Here is a 19460-nt window from a genome sequence, read left to right on the forward strand (position 1 = left end):
TTGCAAATGGTGACTACAGCCACAAAATTAAAAGATGCTTGTGCTTTGGAAGAAAAGCTGTGTCAAACCTAGATAGCATATTAAAAGCAGAGACATCACTTTGCCAACAAAGGTCCATATAGTCAAAGCTATGGTTTTTCCAATAGTCATGTATGGATGTGAACATTGGACTATAAAAAGGGCTGAGTGCCGGAGAATTGTTTTCAAACTATGGTTCTGGAGAAGACTCTAAGAGTCCCTTGGACAGCAAGGATATCAAACCAATCAATCCTAAAGGAAAAAAACTCTGAATATTCTTTGGAAAGACTGATGCTGAAGCTCCAGTACTTTGGCCACCTGATGGGAAGAGCTGACTCATTTGAAGAAAGCATGATCCTGGGAAAACTGAGGGCAGGAAGTGAAGGTGGTGACAGAGAATAAGATGGTTGGATGGCATCACTGACTCAGTGGACATTAGTTTCAGCAAACTCCAGGAGACAGTGAAGGACAGGGAAGCCTGGAGAGCTGCAGTACATGGGGTCGCAAATAGTCGGACCCAACTCAGTGACTGGACAATGAATAACAAGATTCATGAAGAGAAACATAATGATTTTTCCAAATCAATAAAATCAGAAATAAAAAAGGAAAAGTTACTATACATACCACAGAAATACAAACAGTAAGAGATTACTATGAACAATTATATGCCCCCCAAAATGCACAACCTAAAAAAATGGATAAATTCCGAGAAACAGACAATCTCACAAGACTGAATCAGGAAGAAATAGAAAATATGTCCAGATCAGTTACCAGTAATGACTATGAATCAGTAATAAAAATCAACATCTGAACAAAGAAAAGTCTAAGACAAGATGGCTTCGCAGGTGAAGTCTACCAAACATTCCAACAGTTAACACTTACCCTGCTTAAATTATTCCCAAAAATTGACAGGGAAGGAACACATCTGAAGTCATTCCGTGACCAGATAAAGACACCATGAGGAAAAAAAAAAAACTTGCTCTTCAGAGTGCGTTTGTGCGTGCATGCTTAGTTGCTTCAGTCGTGTCCGACTCTGGGATCCTATGGATTGTAGCCTGCCACTGAACCCACGTCTCCTGTGTCTCCTGCATTGTAGGCGGGTTCTTTACTCACTGAGCCACCTGGGAAGCCCGTTCTTCATAGTACTATAAAATGTTTCCCAATTACCTTAAATATAGTTTTATCTTAAAGTTATTAATACTTTTAAAAACAGCTTTCCCGAACAACACATGCAATTGAGATATTTGCAAATTCATGAGCCAAAAGAAAAATTTGTACTGGCTAAAATAAGACTTTTAATATAAGTTATACATGAAAGTGGTGTAACTTGGTGAAATGATATGGAAAGCATGTCTAGGGCTGTGTAGATTAAGGATGGTGCCTGTGCACAGTAATAATGGAATGAAAGAAAGAAAGTGAAGTCGCTCAGTCATGTCCGACTCTTTGCACCCCTATAAACTGTAGTCTACCACACTCCTCCATCCATGGATTTTCCAGGCAAGAGTACTGGAGTGGGTTGCCATTACCTTCTCCAGAGCATCTTCCCAACCCAGGGATCGAACCTGGGTCTCCCGCATTGTAGGCAGATGCTTTACCATCTGAGCCACCCGGGAAGTTCTAATGGAATAGAATGGAAATAAAACTCCTGGATTAAAACACTGAGGAATTGCAAACCAAGGTGATTCTATTCAGGACACTGACAAGTGGTGACTAATTAAAGCATTATAATTTGTAAGAGTAAATAAAAACATTATATTAAGAAGCCAGCAAAATCCAAGTTTTCCTTCTCAGACCCCAGATATTATCACAACTTTCTCACTTGCTCTCTCACTTCACTGAGTATCCTATTATAATACCATCTCTCAAAGGAGCTTTCCTGGACTATTCTACTTAAAATAACACAATATAGGTTTAGGATGAAATGGAATTTTAGAAAAGAGTGAGAAAAAATTAAAAATTAGAAATATTAACAATATATACATTTGAAATGTTCTTATTGACACCAAAAATGAGTGAATACATATATTCTACTTAGATCATAACCATTAAAAAGATTAAATATTTTATAATGGGCTCTAGAATTAGATATATTAATCATCACTTGAGATGAGTATTTATGCCAGAAAAATTGGTAGAGCAACCTTTTTGAGGGAGAGATAGTATAATATAACTTGAAATAGTCAGTGGTGTTATCTCTTTTTGGTTAGATCAACTGATAATTAGTTCTTCCAATTTTGCCTCCAATTTGAATGAAAAGAGTGAATTTGATTCATATTTATTGTGAATTTAATGTGTACATTGAAGATAAATTCTAAAGTGATTAATTGACTTATAATACCCTTTGTAATATATAGTAACATGGTAAAGGAATTCAGACGATCATTCATGACAACTTGTATCATGGCATCACTCTAGCAAATATGAAGAATGAATAATTATATTTTGCAGTGGAAGAAACTGAAGTCCATAGAAATTTACAGTTTACGGAAGATCACTGATATTACCATAGATAGAAGTTGTAACAGAATAATAGCTTTTGTCTTAGTTCTATACACAAGTTATATGATCTTTCTTGCAATTAAGCATCTATAATTTCTGTCAATGAGATCACTGTCGTTTGTTTTCTGCATTAACCCCAGAGCAGATTCAAATATGTCCACTTATATAACTAAAATGAGGAGAGCATTTTGATAAAATATTTTATTAATAATAATAAGCATGGTTATAAAAATAACAACTTTATTAACTACAGAAAATTTATATACATGTCATAACCACAGTGTTCCCCTTTGGGTAAGCATCCAGCTATACCACTCAATAGGCAGCTTATCTATTTCCTATTTACATACAAGACAAACAGTAATAACATCCACAGTATTCCATTTTCAGTTTCCTAAAGACAGAAACTTTCTGTGCAAATGGAAGTGAACCTACTGAAAATCACACTGTCAATATTTATAGGGTCTAGAGAATTTTAACTTTTTTTATATTAGCAAATTCTTAGTTCAAAATTCAGTTGAATATTGAAAGATAAGTTCTTTAGGATTTTATTATGAAACATAATTTATTCACATAAAGATTATATCTCATTCAAATTAACTTCATTTCTCAAATGAGTTTGTCTATAAATATGGGATATAATTGATTGAAAGTAGTTCTTTTTTGGACTTATGTCAATTTAAAATATTTTTAGTGTGAGTTTATTAAAATTCTTCACCAAATGATCCCTATATTACAAAGCCAGTATTTTTTTTTTAATGTTTAGAAAAAGCAAGAAAATTCCTGACAGCAATTTCTTATTTCTTGACAGTGTTTTTTTCAAGAGAATGTTGTGGCTATAACATTCACTTTCTATAGTACCATTGGTACCAACAAGAAATATTCACAGGAATAAGTGAAATATAATTTTGTTATCACATGTCATTATTGTTATTTTTCTTGCCCTACAGTGTCTCACATTTCCCATAGTTTGAAACACTTAGATAGCAAGCAAGAGCCTGTTAATACTAGAGATTCACTCAATATAAACCATTTTACTGAGGACCTGCCCACAGCAGATAGGTAACAGTCATTACACATTTTACAATAAAATTAAAGAAGTACACAAAAGGATTATCATTCCTTCTGCACGGCAGAGGCATTATGACAAATATTTTAATTTTACATTACTATTCCTGGTAGACATAAGAAAATGTCCACAATTATAACAGCACATAACCATTATTCAAACAGCCAAAATAACAATATCATTGAAAACTTCTAATTTAAAGATTCTTTTTTCCATGACTCAAATGAAATGGATTTTTCCATAAATTGGATTTTTTATTTTTTATTAAGAAAAAAGAATGCCCAGGAAATAGTATTTTTCACCAGAGAAAAATGACACGGTTATTCCCCATTGCACCACCTAAAATAACATGGGTCTTGTTCATCTTGCTTTTATATCTATTCCATCAATCTCCTATAAAAAGGAAACTCCCAAAGAAAGGACTGCTTTTTTACACATGTCTGATAGTTATTGGTGGTCTTGTTTTATCCTTTAATAAATGGAAAACGCTGAGTTCAAAATGTCTATAAAGTTAGCTTCATTTTGTTATCTATGTCATCTCTATCCCTCAGTGGAAATTTAGAGGAAAAGACATAAAAGAAATATTTTTAAATGTGAGTATTTAAAAGAATTGCAATTTAGTAAGTGTTTTACAAATATCATTAATATGTGACAATAAAATTTTGTCATTTAGCAAGAAGAAACTGAAAAATACTTTAATATCTAGACAATTTACCTTGGAAATTTCTGTTTGATTATAATGGTATATTATATAAGGGACAGAAAAATACAATCAGATACACTGATATGTACTAGCAACTTGTTGGATTTCTCTTCACTTTCACTGTTTCTTGATACCAGCACATATATTATTACAAAAAATAAAGAAAATGGCACAATTTCAAAAATAATTTTGAATTTGCTGCCCATAATCTGAACTAAGTTCTTGAGTAAAATTAAAACCATTTTATTCAAGGTTGAACAGTGTCTTCTGGAATTTTTAGAGCGTCATTTGGATCCCTGGCCTTAATTGAGACCATCCAAAAGTTAGAGAAATGGACATACTAGATTCAAACTAATCAAATAATTATTTTTTAAAGAATTTTTATACAGGAATATTTTGTGAAACTTCAGAACATATAATAATTACTCTTTGTTATCTCATTTCTTGACAAATACATGATCTTTAGCTAATCATGACTAATATAGTAATAAATATGGTCTGGTTATTATCATACAGAATACAAAATCTGAAATTTCCCATGCATTAGGAAAGATCTATGTAAAATTAACTAAGATAAAACAAAGGTATTTTGATAAAATACCTCATTCAGCAGATTTAACTGTACTTTAAAAAATAATCGAATACAGAGTTTAGAGAAACTAGTTCCTTTCCCTTTACATTTTTTCCTTTACTGTAAAGTTTTATTAGACTAAAAGACCTCCAGATAGACAAAGTTATTTTTATTTCTTTCTTCATTATATATTTTAATGCATAATTTGGTGAAAGGCTATTTACAAATTTTAGAGACAGGGGAATTTTCCTCTTAAATATTTGTTTTTAAATTAAAGAAGATGAGAAAGAAGCCAATCACAGCAGCAAGTCTTAGACTTAACATCCTTAAATACATCTTAAGGACCAAAACACTTTTAAATTTCAATTAGTTATCTCTCACTTTTTTAACTACTTTAGGAAAAAAGATCTAAAAATGCCTTGCATAAATAAGTGTCCCTAAATTTGAAAGAAAGAATAAAATAGCCTATTCCCTTTAAGAATTAGGAACTATCTAAAATAACTTGGAAAATAAATATATGTAAGCACCTAGGTTAGGTGTTATTTAGCTTTGTGTGTCATGACCACACCTCAGTTGCCAAGGAGTAGAGGTCATCTGCAGATCATATGGAGGAGGATCTAGTCACTTCTATCTTGCACTTTTCCTTAATATTCCTACTAGTCTTTAGAAAATTTTCCTATATTTTTCTTAAGGAAAAACTATAAAATACAATTTCGGAATCTTTAGGGATTACATTAGATACACCACCGTTTGCACTGTAGTGTATGCACATGTGTACCCATGTATTTGCATATAGGTATATGTTTTTGTAAAAAAAGTATATGTACCAGTATTACAGGATACACGACGAGGAGGAATGACTGAACTATAATGTATAGCATATTAAAGGGAATATAATTTAATATAGAGTTACAGTTTAAGGACACAAGATGTAAATTGTTTTTGTGAGGTTGAAATAATGTTTAACTTATGGTTTATTTATTATTATGAAACTAACCTTGGAAAGCAGCTGAGAGAAATTAATTGATTTTTTCCATTATATCTTTAGCATCCAGCAATTATACCTTTGCATTTTTTAGTTCATTCAAGTATCTTCAGGAGATATGTTACTACACTTGCATGTACCTTAATTCATTTCAACATTTACAAAATAACACTGACAAAACGACAGCAAACGCCCATAAATATTAATGAGTATCTTAACAAACATGACACTCAAGTAGTTGTCTCAAGATTTTTAAGTTACATTTTAATTCCATGTACTCCAAAATCTTCATGTAAAAGAGACCTGTGTTATTGGAAGCTTCAGACAGTTATACCAGCTACGATTGTGGTGCCTTATACGTTAATATAATTTTGTGTATCCATTTTGCATAATATGCCACTCGGACAAAAATACCAGGACGATTTGGAATGGCACAGCCACGACCAGGAACAATGACACCAAGAACCATTCTCATTTTATGTTGTTCACAAACAAGTGGGCCACCATAATCTCCCTAGGAAGAAGACACGCAATAATAACAAGAAAGTATTATTTTAGAAATAAAAATTAACAAATCATTAACATTTCATATATCAATTTATATCTCAAATATATATATATGTAAAAAAGAGAATAACTTCAACTAATGATAATGTCAACTAATGTCAATATGAAGACATTCAATTGATGTACTAAACCATTGGTTGTCTTTCTATTAGACAACTCAAGACTGAGATAAGTACAAAGGTTCAAAGGTGTTCTATCATGTGTAGTAATCATTTAAGAATGATTTGTCTTTTCTAAAATAGTCACTCATGTTTTAAAGCGGTTTTTGCTTTTGTTCCATGCAGACTAATTAATACATAACCACTGATAGCTTTTTAAGAAAGTAAATTTTATATTCATTCTGGTTTTCTTCTGGTGTTCCGAGTATGTTCAATATAGAAAAAATGGAAAATATAGACAAATACAGTATCAAAAACACCTCACCTGTAATCATACAGTTTAAATGATTAAGCCACATTAACTTTTATCTAATTTCTTCCCTTCCCTCAACCCTGCCCCCAAAATGATTTTAACAAGTTAAACAAAAACTTGTAGGTAGTAAAATAATTCTATTTACTGTTTAGAAATTGCTTTTCTGGGCCTAAAGAAGGAATATTCCTGCACTTACTGTTAGTATTAGTAGTTAACAGAGTTAGTTATATTTATATTCTTAGTCTTTGTGGAAAGCTAGTATGGTAACTCTTGTATAATCATATCTTCATAAGTGATAGATAAAAGATGAGTAGATTAAGAAAAGGATTTGCATGTATATTTTTTTAATATAGACCTTATGTTTATACTCATTGTTATATGTCATCATTAGAATGTGCTGCATCACTTTTTTGTGCCATGTAGCCTCCTGGGATTGTAGTGACTGACTTTTGGCATCTTTTCATCTAGAAGAATGCTTGGGACTATCTTCATTTTCTCCCAACAGTGATGAGATAAACTAAACTACTGCAAAATTTAATTCTGTAATCCAAGTGGAAACACTCTATGATAGATAAAATCAAGGTGGGGGTGACTAGAAGATAAAATACTAAGGAAAATAGTTTATTCAAAGAGACTTGATGCAGATGTCCAGAAGGGACTTGTGGGCACAGCGGGGGAAAGAGAGGATGGGACAAACTGAAAGAGCAGAGTTGACATACACACACTACATGTGTAAGATAGATAGCTAGTGGGAAGCTGCTGTCGAGCACAGGGAACTTAGCTTGGTGCTCTGTGATTACCTAGAGGAGTGGGATGGGGAGGGGTGGGTGGGGATATATGTATACTTATAGCTGATTCATGTTGTTGTACAGTAGAAACCACAACACTGTAAGGCAATTATCCTTCAATTAAAAATAAATGAATAAATAACACACAAAAAAGTGCAATGAAGTGAAAGTCTTCTGAATGCCAAAATTCATCATAAACAATGTTCAAATAAAGCCACAGATTGAAAGAACACTTGAAACTCCTACAAATCAATTTGAAAAAGACAAATGACTTAACAGATAAATTTGAAAATGAATGAAAAAGTAATTAGAAAGTATGATGAAAACAGGAACAGATGCTTAAATGTGTGAGCAATAAAATCTGATTAAACAAAAATGAGATAAATTTTGAACTGGCTTCCCTGGAGCTCAGACAGTAAGGAATCTGCATGCAATGCAGGAGTTCTGGATTTGATCCCTGGATCAGGAAGATGCCCTGGAGAGGAAATGGCTACCCACTCCAGTATTCTTGCCTGGAGAATTCCATAGACAGAGGGCTACAGTCCATGGGGTCATAAAGAGTCGGACTAACACTTTCACTTCTTCATTTGTACCAAAATATTGAAAATTGACGATACTGAGGCTTAGCAATGGGAAAAGGGGATTTCTTTTTCATATAGTGTTTCCAGAAGAATAATTGATATAAACTTTTGAGGGCAATTTGACAGAATGTGTAAATTATCTAAATTTGCTTTAATGTTGTCATTCCATGTTAAGAATCTATCCTAAAGAACTTATGATTCAGACACATGCAAAAAGATTTCTCTATAGGAATATCAGTTATGCTGTGTGCTTAGTCTCTTAGTCATGTCCAACTCTTTGCAACCCCAAGGAGTGTAGCCCACCAGGCTCCTCTGTCCATGGGGATTCTCCAGGCAAGAATACTGGAGTGGGTTGCCATGCCCTCCTCCAGGGGATCTTCCCAATGCAGGGATCGAACCCAGGTCTCCTTAAACACAGGTGGATTCTTTACCATCTGAGCCAAGAGGGATAGCTCTGCTAATAGTAGCAAACAATTACAAACTAAACTAAGTATTCAATAAAGAGTAGGGGTTAATTTTTTAATTAAAAATAAAAGGGGATATATGCATACATATAACTGGTTGACACTGCTGTACAGCAGAAATTAACACAACATTATAAAGCAACTATATTCCAGTGATTTTTTTAAAAAAGACTTAATTAAACTCTGCCACATGAATTTATCTGGTTTTTAAATTTATGCACCGGTGTTCACTGATACAAATTGTTCAAGTCAATTACATTTTTAGAGACTTTCACTATATGTGATGCTATTGCTATCCTACAAATGTTTAAGAGATATCTTTTTCAAGTGTTTAGATTTCAGTGGTTTGGTGATTATCATTTCAAATAACAGTGATGTAAAAAAATTAAGCATTTTTAAGAAGTGGCTGAATCAATTTGAAGTAAATAGATAAAAAATAGCAAATATGTGATAATATGATAAATTTTTCAGTGCTAAAGTTAGGAATCTAAGAGTAAATAGATGATAAACCAGATTACAGGCTATCCAGAAGAGCAGTTGTCAAAGTAATATTGGCAGTAGGACTTGAATAAGTATAAACTTCCTAACTATCTCAAAGACTTGATTTAGCTCAACATTTTTGTATTTATAGAGCTCTTTGGGGAATAAATAAACAAATAGATAAAAAATATTCCTAGTAAATTTTCATTTGTTATAACAGGCTTAGTGATGTTAGATTTACTGGAACAAAAAACACCAAATTCCAAAGTGGTTATAAACACATAATCAGTTTCTTATCATATTATTTTCAAGCAATTTAAACTTTTTTTTAACTTAAAAATGTTTTATTTTATTTTCAAATCTCAAAACAATATATTCATAACATATGTACTTCAATACAAATTTACGCTCCGTAAATAGGGCATTTTCCTAAAACTCAAAAGATATTTCACCATTACTGAACTTATTCCATATTTTACTACACATAGTATTTTATAATTCCAGAGTTCTCAGGGTTGGAGAACTTGTCTCTTGAATTGAAAATACATCTAAAATAGCAGTTTAACAGCTTGTTTATGTTAAATAGGGATAGGAACACTGCCAAGTAGAAAGAACAGTTGCCTAAGAAATGAAAATGTCCAAACTCTTAAAGTCACAAACTTTGACCTTCTGGTTTTTTAAAATAGAAGTGTACACGCACACACGCACGCACGCACGCACACACACACACACACACACACACACACACACACACACACTGGCTTAACCAAAAACACATTTAAAGGTTTAAAACCAAGCATGGATCTCTGACTAAAATTAATAGAGTTAAGTTAGAATTTGGGAAGATCAGATAAATTTAGAAAAACATTTTAAAAAATGGAAGCTATGGTATCAAACTGCACGTTGGACACTTCTAATTTGAACAGCTTTCTCTTAGAGTTTTGGCTGTATTAATTTCTTGCTATATGAGAGATGAATGGCATCTTAGTTTGCTGCTAATGAAACATAGATTGTTCACTGTTTAGCTAAAAGAGATATACAAGAATAATAAAGGTTATATTTTCCAATTCCTCTCTCTTACGATAGGCAGATGTACAATGATTCTTATTTGAGAAAAATAGAAAAAAATTATAAACAGGAAAAAATATGCTATCTACCACATGTTACTTATTTTTAAATCCCCCTTTTTTACCTCACATGGTCCTGATACAATATTTTCAGCTCCAGCACATATTTCAGACTCATTCAGAGTCACCTTCCCTTGATGATATTGGCTGCATTTCTCATTCCCCATAATATAGAGATGTGCTACTCGTAGTAGGCCATCGGAGTTGATCACTGGAATGGTGCAAAATATGTATGGTTAATGAGCATAGGGTAAAGTGAAAAAATAAACAGTTAAAAATATTTTCGTAAAATAAATATGATATTGCTTTCTCTTTTTTAAAATAGCTTACATCCAGTGTAGCCCCAGCCATAAACACTGCAAGTGGTTTTTTCAGGAATTGTGCACCCATAATTAGGTAAATCAATTGTACTAACAAAATCATCCAAAATAGCAGGCCTGAAAAAAGAAAATATAATGGTAAGTACCTTTGATTGGATTCGGCACAAAATAAACATATTAAAATGTAGTGTGAAATACTTCAATACTTAAATACTTCATTTAGAAAGAATAAACAATTTTGCTTCAAGTAGGTAGTAGAGAAATGAATATTTATTTGAAAATATTTAAGAGTAAATGGTCATTGCTATTTTTAAATCATTATTTTACCTGTTAAAAGTTACCATATAATTGCTCACTAAGCTTGGTTTTAGACCAGGATAACCATATTGTTGGCCCAGTTTCATTTATTCACATATGAACAATTTGAAAATGCCACTCTCTTTGCCTCTGTATGCATATACACACATATATGACATGTGACATATGCTTTATGATATATTTACATGAGAGAGAAAGAATAACCACAGAGTTGAAGAAAAGGTTTCAACCATTCAAGTGTATGTTAAAAATATGAAACTGTCTAAAGGAACTAACCTAGCAAGCTTCAATAATACCAGATCTGATCCTTCAGGCCCATATACCAGTTGGGTAACATTTAGAACCTGTTTGCGTTTCTCATCTCCTCTCCCATGGACATCATGAATTCCAAGCCAAGCTTCATAATCTTTCAAGTCTTTGTTTCTAAGTAAAAAATTAAAATATAACTTTAAATTATGCAATATTATTTATATGTATTGTTATATTAGCTTACAGGGGCAGATAAATAACCTAAATTTAAAGTTCAAAGTATAATAAAGGGCAACACATTTTTTTTATTGGAAGATTCTGAATACTACAAGAACATATAAGCAAGAAGAGCCTTTAAATTGCTGAAATTCTAAATGGCTATTTTTTCAACTTGCTTATTCTTGCTAGAGAGTAGATCATTTATGAAAAATTCTCAGGTAAAGCATATTACAAGAATTATAATTTATTGCAAGTTTTCCTTTTTATCTCAAAGGTATATATGTTTGGCTTATGAGTCGGACACGACTGAGTGAACTGAACTGAACTGAACTGAACTGAAGATTTATAGTAACAAAATCAGTATAATCTTGATGAGAATCAAGAAGTAAGCTAACAAATGCTATCTCCTTATCTTTTCCTTAGGCTAATTTACTCTGAAAATCATTCTCAGTATTATTCTGAGGCTGGCTCTACATAAGAAAGAAGTGAGGACTGAAAGAAGTTTGTTGCTAATTCAGAAAAAGAATTTCTATCTAGAAATATAGACTTCAAGAAGGAGGTTAGGGTAAAAATTATTAACATAATTCTAGCAAAATTTTCTCCCAAATGAGAGTAGTGCTAATCATAGAAAGAGGTAGACAGAAGTAGTACTCATAAATAAGTATTAATTAAGTCAGTTTCATAAGCTAAATCTAAAATAAAAATAAATTAATTTGTTCACCCTATGCCGGTGAATGTCTGTTAAATGAATATACATTCTAGGGGGAATCTAGGGGGAAGCCATACATATTTTTAAATGCTTAAAACAAATATTGGTTTCACTTTACCGAGAAGGGAAACACTGTCTTGCAGTAAGAATCCAACTTTCCTTTATCAATGATCCTCCGCAGATATGTTTATTTCTAAAAGAAAGAGGAAAGAAAAACAAGTAACATCTGTACAGAAAGAGTGCTTGCCAATTAATGCAAAACCTATGGCTCCATTTGTTAAGCATAAACACATTGAGAGGAAACTGTAGATATTAACCCAAATAGAATAAAATGAGTATTTTTTATCAGAAGGATGATACTTGGTGATGTAGTATTAGAACTGGTTTTTCATAATGTGATTATAATTTTATATAATCAACTTTAGTGATCCATTACCAAACACATGTTCACATGTGTGTAGTCTATCCTTATAAGAGAAAGTATGTGCTATAAATATAGGATATTTAGACCTAATTTAAATTCAGTGTTTGATTATGAAAATGACAAATTTGAGTTTTTATTTAAATTCTGAAAACCATCTTGTAGTAACCATATATAATATTTATGCACTATTTGCTTCTTTCATTACCATTATTTAGTTCTGATATGTTAACTTAGGATATAACTGAGTAAATTTGTTTGTCCAGATTAATATCAACAATATAACATTTTTACTTATCAAATTAAAACAGTTTTTCAAGATATATCATCTAGGAAATTATAATATATTTGTAAAGAATAATAAATACTAGAATATTTATTTGATGATATTCAAAATCTATAAATGTGTTCTTTTTTGGCAAACACATGGGAAAAAGTACAACTACTCACAATTTACATTTCCAAAGAGTACAGATGTTCAGTGCTTCAGAGAGTAATAGAATAATATTCCCAGACTAAGACATTTATTTACGGCCTATACCACACAGGAGGATAAGAATATAGAGAGAGTTTTAGTTTCTATTCCTCTGTATGAGTTTTGGAAGAATAGATAAACAGCTGTTGTTACTAAGAACTTAGATTTAAAAGGAAAAGAGTACTTTTTAAAAAAAGTTTATACTACACTGATCTGGTGAAAAACAGTTTCACCTACTTCTCCAAAGATGGCAACTTCAAAAGGAAGTCTCCTATGAGTAAGAATAAATTCAAAAGTATTTAATGAGATTTGCAGAGATCCTCTAATTAGCTCAAAGATGTTGATTATTGGGAATTTTTCTACAGTAAAGAAAATACCACCCTCAAATTTTACAGCCTTCATTATGTCTTCACATTGCATGATTAACTTTAATATTCTGGTGAGTTTCATAATTCTATTTTAGTTACTACCCTACAATTATCAGCATAAAGCTTTATAAAAATTGATGAGTTACTCCTTGAAAGAAAGACACACTAAGGGAACTCTAGGTCATTTTCTACTTGGTGTCTAAAGAATATAAACCTCATGCTTATTAAGAACTGACTTATTCACTGAAAGAAAAATAGCCAGTTTCAAGTTGTCTCTATTCTACTTTAATGTCACTGTGATTTACTTATAGTAAAAATGAATTTTATTCCTAAATTCTAGGAGGCTAGAGTTAAAGAAACAGGGAAGGTTTAGAAAAAAAAAAAAAAAGGAGATATTCCAGTTTGTATTTAAAGAATAAAAATTTTGTAGGCATAAAATATGGAGGAAGAAAGTGCCCACAAACAGCACAAAGGCCAGAGGGAGAAACATGGAGCGTCTTGAAAACAAGAGAAAATGCGGCTAGAATTCGGGTGCACTTTGGGATATGTTGCATGATGACATTCCAATAGAGATAGATATAGAAAGAATAAATTTTAACATTCTGATTACCATATGGTATAATATGTGTAGTATATAGAAAGTTCTAAGATCAGGTTTTAAAGCTAGCTCCTATTTTCAGTATTTACTTCTTAAATAATTTTGTATAATAATATATTTTGAAAACCTATTTTACATAGAACATGGCATTGATTTTTACACTAAGCAATAGACATGTCTTATCATATCAAATATTATAATCTCAAGACTGTTCAACTATCAGTATAACTTATATTTTTCTTAATGAAAGAATATTCCAGTATTTTAAATTATTGCCATTTTTAATCAGAATGACAATGAAAAAATCAGAAATTAAAATCAGATATAACTGTTTTACTCTGATTGTGCATAAACATGTTAGAAAATAATCTCATAATATCCTTAATTGGGAAATTAACATGAGTATTACAACTACCATGGTTATATCAAAGTATAAGTAGGTTTCCTGTATAGTTGTCTTTTGCTTAACAAGAACTAAAATGTCACATCAGGGACAATGCCAACACATATGGGACTTTTGTAAACATTTAAAACAGCACTATCTCTGGAGGCACAAACTGCAAAATCCAGGGATGTTTGGTAAGCAGAACGTGATTAGTCCTTCTTGTGTCCCCCTCATATGGGCGCCTTGTGCAGGGCACAACCTCATGGCTGCATATGGCCATACTGCTGGGAATATAACTATTTGCAAATAATCCAAATATGTATGATTTGTGTCTATTAATAATTACCTGTATTTCAAACTAACCATCCATCCTACATTTGTTCGTGTTGGAATTCCATTTACAACTCGCAATTGTTTTGTTTTGGCGCAAGATATTACAGGATCTAAAAAGAGGACCAAACAACATTTTGACAAAACATTTTGAAACAACCTGTGCCTCTCAGCTCTCTTAAGCGTTGACGGTAACTACACAAATGTAACCACTGTAATTGTGTCAGAAGAATATTTTGGAAAAAATCAAAGGTAAATAGTGCGACTACAGTGCCAAATCAGACCCAAAATGTTTGCTCGCCTCATCTAAGTAGATAGATAACAAAGAAAAAGTAATCAACTCAAGGTCAGCAGAACTGACATCATAGTGACAATGACTTTGCTCTCTATGTACAAGTTCTTCAGGTCTAACAGCAATTGTATTTTCCTTACCAACCTCAACACAACAGAATGATGCTATTTACAGTGCCTTTTCCCCCAAATATCAATGGAAAGCCTTAGTGGGGGAAAAAATATATATATTTGATTTATTACTTCTGAATTTGTATAGTAAGAATGTAGAACTGTTTTGCAACGTGTTAACCAAAGTGATCTTAATTGAAATTTTATCCAAATGACATACTTATGTTTAAGTCATTATATCCAAATGATATAACACAGACTCTTTGAAGTAAACTTTTTCCTGACCCTCACCAGTGTTCTTTGCTTTATCCTATCCACTCTTGTCCATGGTCTAAAATAGATTTCCATTTGCTTCTTCAGCCTGGGACATAGCAGGTGGTCTCTCAAACCAAAACATTTGAGTAACTTCCTTCAGCCCAAGAAATGTGTGATACAAGCAGCTCCTAAACGCAGTTTAGATTTTCCTAAACTGAGGATTAACTAAACCTTTCACATTGTGTCATCTTTTGCCTCACAGAAAATGCAAAGAGCTTTAAAGATAGAGCAGGATAAAGACAGTGCATAACTTTCCAACCTTCTGGTTTCATTCTTTCTAACTTTAGCATCCTGATTTAATTTAAAGGATGGTGAAGGTCCACTGGATATATTCTGTCCCAAGTTAAAAGCACTATACATACTTTTTCAAAGTTTAATATAACATTTTCTAACAGAGCAATGAATTTTGATATATAGCATACAGTTGTCTTTGTAATACCTTTATACATTCACACAGGAAAAAGTGTTTAAATAAAACATTTTATTTTTATGATGGAAGTTTATATAATGATATTTTTAGGAAGCAAATAATGACATCATTTATGACACATAGGTACTGAGATATAATCAATTCTTTTGAAGGATTACTTACGGTCTAAATTGACTATTGTAGGTGTGGTATCCCCCTCACCTGTAAAAGCAAATATATACATGTATACATAATTCATGCATACATATTTCTGTTATATAAAAATAAAATGTACTATTCAATAGTACATCATTTTGTATTGAAACCCAAATATCCATGAATTGATAATTTAAGACAATTGTTTACATTTATTCAAAAAATAATGTAATAGTACCTTTTTGAATAATTCTGTATCACTTTTACTAGACAAAGTTGAAAGTATGGTAGTGGGTGATGTGAGGAAAGCCCTGTTTTATGATTTTTGAAGACTCTCAGGAATGTGGTTTGATGATGTTGGCAGTTTGAATTACACTGCTGGCACCGAGGAGCTGTCTCATTCTCCCAACATGCCAAACATTGTACACAATGAACATTCCACTGCTTATTATTGTTTCTTTGGGCCATTCATATAAACTATATAGCTTTACTGTAATTTTGGCCCATTTACATTTTTGCTGAAAATTACTTTTATCTTTTATATGATTAAGGATAACTGAATCTTCCCCTATGTTTCAGAAAACATTTTTTTAATAATTTGATAATATAGAAATCAACCTCACTCATGGAAAAAGAGGAATAACAAAATATAATTATGTTTTGTCAGAATATTTCAAAGATTGGTTTTTCTCAGTTGTAAAGGGAAAAGTATAAAAAAAAAAAGAGTACTGGAAACTGCAAATACATTATGGCTAACACTTCATACTTAATTCTTTTTTATAACCTCTCTACTGAGTGGGGTTTAACTGTTGCAAAGAGATTGGCTTGGAAGATTCTAGAATTTAAAAATACTTAAGTAGTAATGAATGAGACCCAAGACATTTCCTGGATTTTAATGTGTGACTGTTTAGAATTGATGACATAGAGTTTAGTCAGGCATTGTTTAGACTCAGCTGGTTGTTAGTCCCTAGAAGTGCCCTGAGATCAAATAAACCAGCAACAAAACAAAAAAGGCATATAGATTCCTTTGTAATAGATGCAAACTTGATTTTCATTTATGGGGAATTCTGAGAAAATTAACACATGCTAAACCGTTTTTGTTTATGCTCATTTTCCAGATCTAGATATTTTAAGTGAATGAGCATAAAGGTGAACTATGAATTTCATCATTTCCTTTTCCTTTTCGTTTATCCCGAGGGAGAGTTTTGTCTGAGAGTCAGCTGAAGTAGTTGTTTTAGTTCATAGTATAAATGTGGTCATTAAAACATCAAGGATATTGGTTTTTCCACCTAATTTCTAAGAATTCCAAACTGAAAAGCTATTTATTTCTTATATTGTTGTGGTGAGAAAAGACTAGACTATTCATTGTATTCTTTTTTTAAATAAATGTTTAATAAGATAACATTTGGGATAGAGCCTAAAGGGCACTTAAAAAAACAAAACATAAAACTATAGTTCTTAAAACAAAAGTTTAATCTCCGAAATTAAAAACTTTTGAGGCACTGTGATTCACTGCATATTCATTGTATTGTTAATTGCATGTCAAGTTTCCTATTTCTAAGCATCAAGTTAATAGTCCTGCAAAGTATTCAGTTTGTTATTGTGCTTCACTAAAATATTTAAAATTTTTTAAATGTTTAGATATTATAATTTAGAGGCTTTAATAATTATATATATGTATTTTTTTTTTCTGGAAGCCAATATTTAGAAAAGCTGTAAAACCACTTAAAGTCAGATTTCTAAATATTATGGGTAGTTTGTTAGATTTCAAATTTTTAAAAAGCATTGCTAGTTTCTTCAGCTTTCAAGGCCTTTTCCCTGTTGCTTTCCCTTTTCCCTTTTAAAATACTATTTTCACATCTCCTCTTTTACTTTTCCTTCATATCTCTACCATAGTACTCAAATATCAACAACTATATATGATACAAATCTTGTTTATATTGACTCAATTTAACTTTGAAGAAGGAAAACTTGTCAATGATAAAGGTTTTTCCTGTGGAACAGTAGAGATATATATATCTATGTGTTGATATATGGCCTCAGCAATGGCACCCCACTCCAGTACTCTTGCCTGGAAATTCCCATGGATGGAGGAGCCTGGTGGGCTGCAGTCCATGGGGTTGCTGAGAGTTGGACACGACTGAGTGACTTCACTTTCACTTTTCACTCTCATGCATTGGAAAAGAAAATGGCAACCCACTCCAGTGTTCTTGCCTGGAGAATCCCAGGGATGGCGGAGCCTGGTGGGCTGCCGTCTATGGGGTCGCACAGAGTCGGACACGACTGAAGCGACTTAGCAGCAGCAGTGAAAGCATAAAGAAAACTTTCTTTTAATAGATCCTTAAAGTTTCAACTCAAATTCAAAACTTTATGAACAATGCATATTTTCCAGGCTGACGTTTGTATTCCCATTTCATTATATATTTTAATATTAATATGTATGTGTTTAAATGACTGTATTTGTTATTAGGTATGTAGCTGTCTCTTCTCTACATTGAAAATGATTTAAGTACAGGAGACACTTTATATTTTCTATAACTAGAATGTTATATAGGGCTTTGCAAACAGTAGCAGCTCAATTTAAAATTATTAATAAATGAATAAGTAAATGCAAACTGAAGTGGAAGGAATTTACCCAAGGCACTTCAAGTGTTAGAACTACAATTTTCACCTGGGAAGTCAGAGTTGCAACTCTAAACCACTGTATTCTCTTAATACTTAGATACTTAAATATATATCTAATTAATACTTAGATACTATATAAGTAGATATATCTCTATTTAATACTAAGATATAGCGTGTGTTCATGTATAGACAAATATAAACATTTCTACAGTTTTACTTTTGCCTCTTGATAATCTTGAAATATATAACATATCATTTTGTAAATATTTTTTTAAAGGAATACAAAAAAAAGAAATACAAACCTTTGCATGTTTTGTAATTAATGCAAATGTACAGTGTGAAAATGATATATACAATCTCTGAAGTTAAATAGGTAAGAACTCAAATCTTCTGAAGATAAAATATTTTTAGCCTTTCACTAGTGATAAATGTAAGTAAATCCTGGTTATAAATATAGGTAGAACAATGACAGCAAAATATTTGCTGAAATTAATGTTCAGAATGCATTGAAATAAATGTTATCTGAAATAGCATTTAATCAAATGCTACTAACGCCCCCAAGTCTTTCAATACCACGTTACTAATTTTTAGTTTAAAAATGTTAGTTGAACATATGTTCTAAATTTTTTTAAATTAGGACTTCCCTGGTAGCTCAGTAGTAAAGAACCTGTCTGCCAGTGCAGGAAACACAGGTTCAGTCCCTGATCTGGGGAGATCCCATGTGGCAAGGAGCAACTAGGCCTGTGTGCCACAACTATTGCGCTTGTGCTCTAGAGCCTGTGTGTGTGTTAGTTGCTGAGTCGTGTCTGACTCTTTGTGACCCCATGGGGTATAACCATGGAGTGTAGCCAGGGGCCTCCGTCCATGGGATTTTCCAGACAAGAATACTGGAGTGGGT

The 19460-nt window shown here is 32.1% G+C and overlaps 1 protein-coding gene and 1 non-coding gene across 3 annotated transcripts in view; both read right to left on the bottom strand.

The window, feature by feature from the left end:
* On the bottom strand, positions 1560 to 1631 carry TRNAC-ACA. Its single transcript has one exon. It is a non-coding gene; the product is annotated as a tRNA-Cys (tRNA).
* The window catches only part of HGF (hepatocyte growth factor), a 91181-nt gene continuing 74434 nt past the window's right edge, over positions 2714 to 19460 (bottom strand). For both annotated transcript variants that reach the window (XM_013963237.2, XM_018047278.1), the window contains exons 12-18: positions 15965 to 16003; positions 14672 to 14768; positions 12197 to 12271; positions 11178 to 11324; positions 10594 to 10700; positions 10329 to 10474; positions 2714 to 6359 (exon numbers count right to left, since the gene is read on the bottom strand). In XM_013963237.2, the coding sequence (XP_013818691.1) occupies positions 6183 to 6359; positions 10329 to 10474; positions 10594 to 10700; positions 11178 to 11324; positions 12197 to 12271; positions 14672 to 14768; positions 15965 to 16003 (788 nt within the window). In that variant the 3' untranslated portion in view covers positions 2714 to 6182. The remainder of the gene's footprint in view (positions 6360 to 10328; positions 10475 to 10593; positions 10701 to 11177; positions 11325 to 12196; positions 12272 to 14671; positions 14769 to 15964; positions 16004 to 19460) is intronic.

Source organism: Capra hircus, chromosome 4 (genome assembly GCF_001704415.2).
Source record: "Capra hircus breed San Clemente chromosome 4, ASM170441v1, whole genome shotgun sequence".
Taxonomy (NCBI): Eukaryota; Metazoa; Chordata; class Mammalia; order Artiodactyla; family Bovidae; genus Capra; species Capra hircus.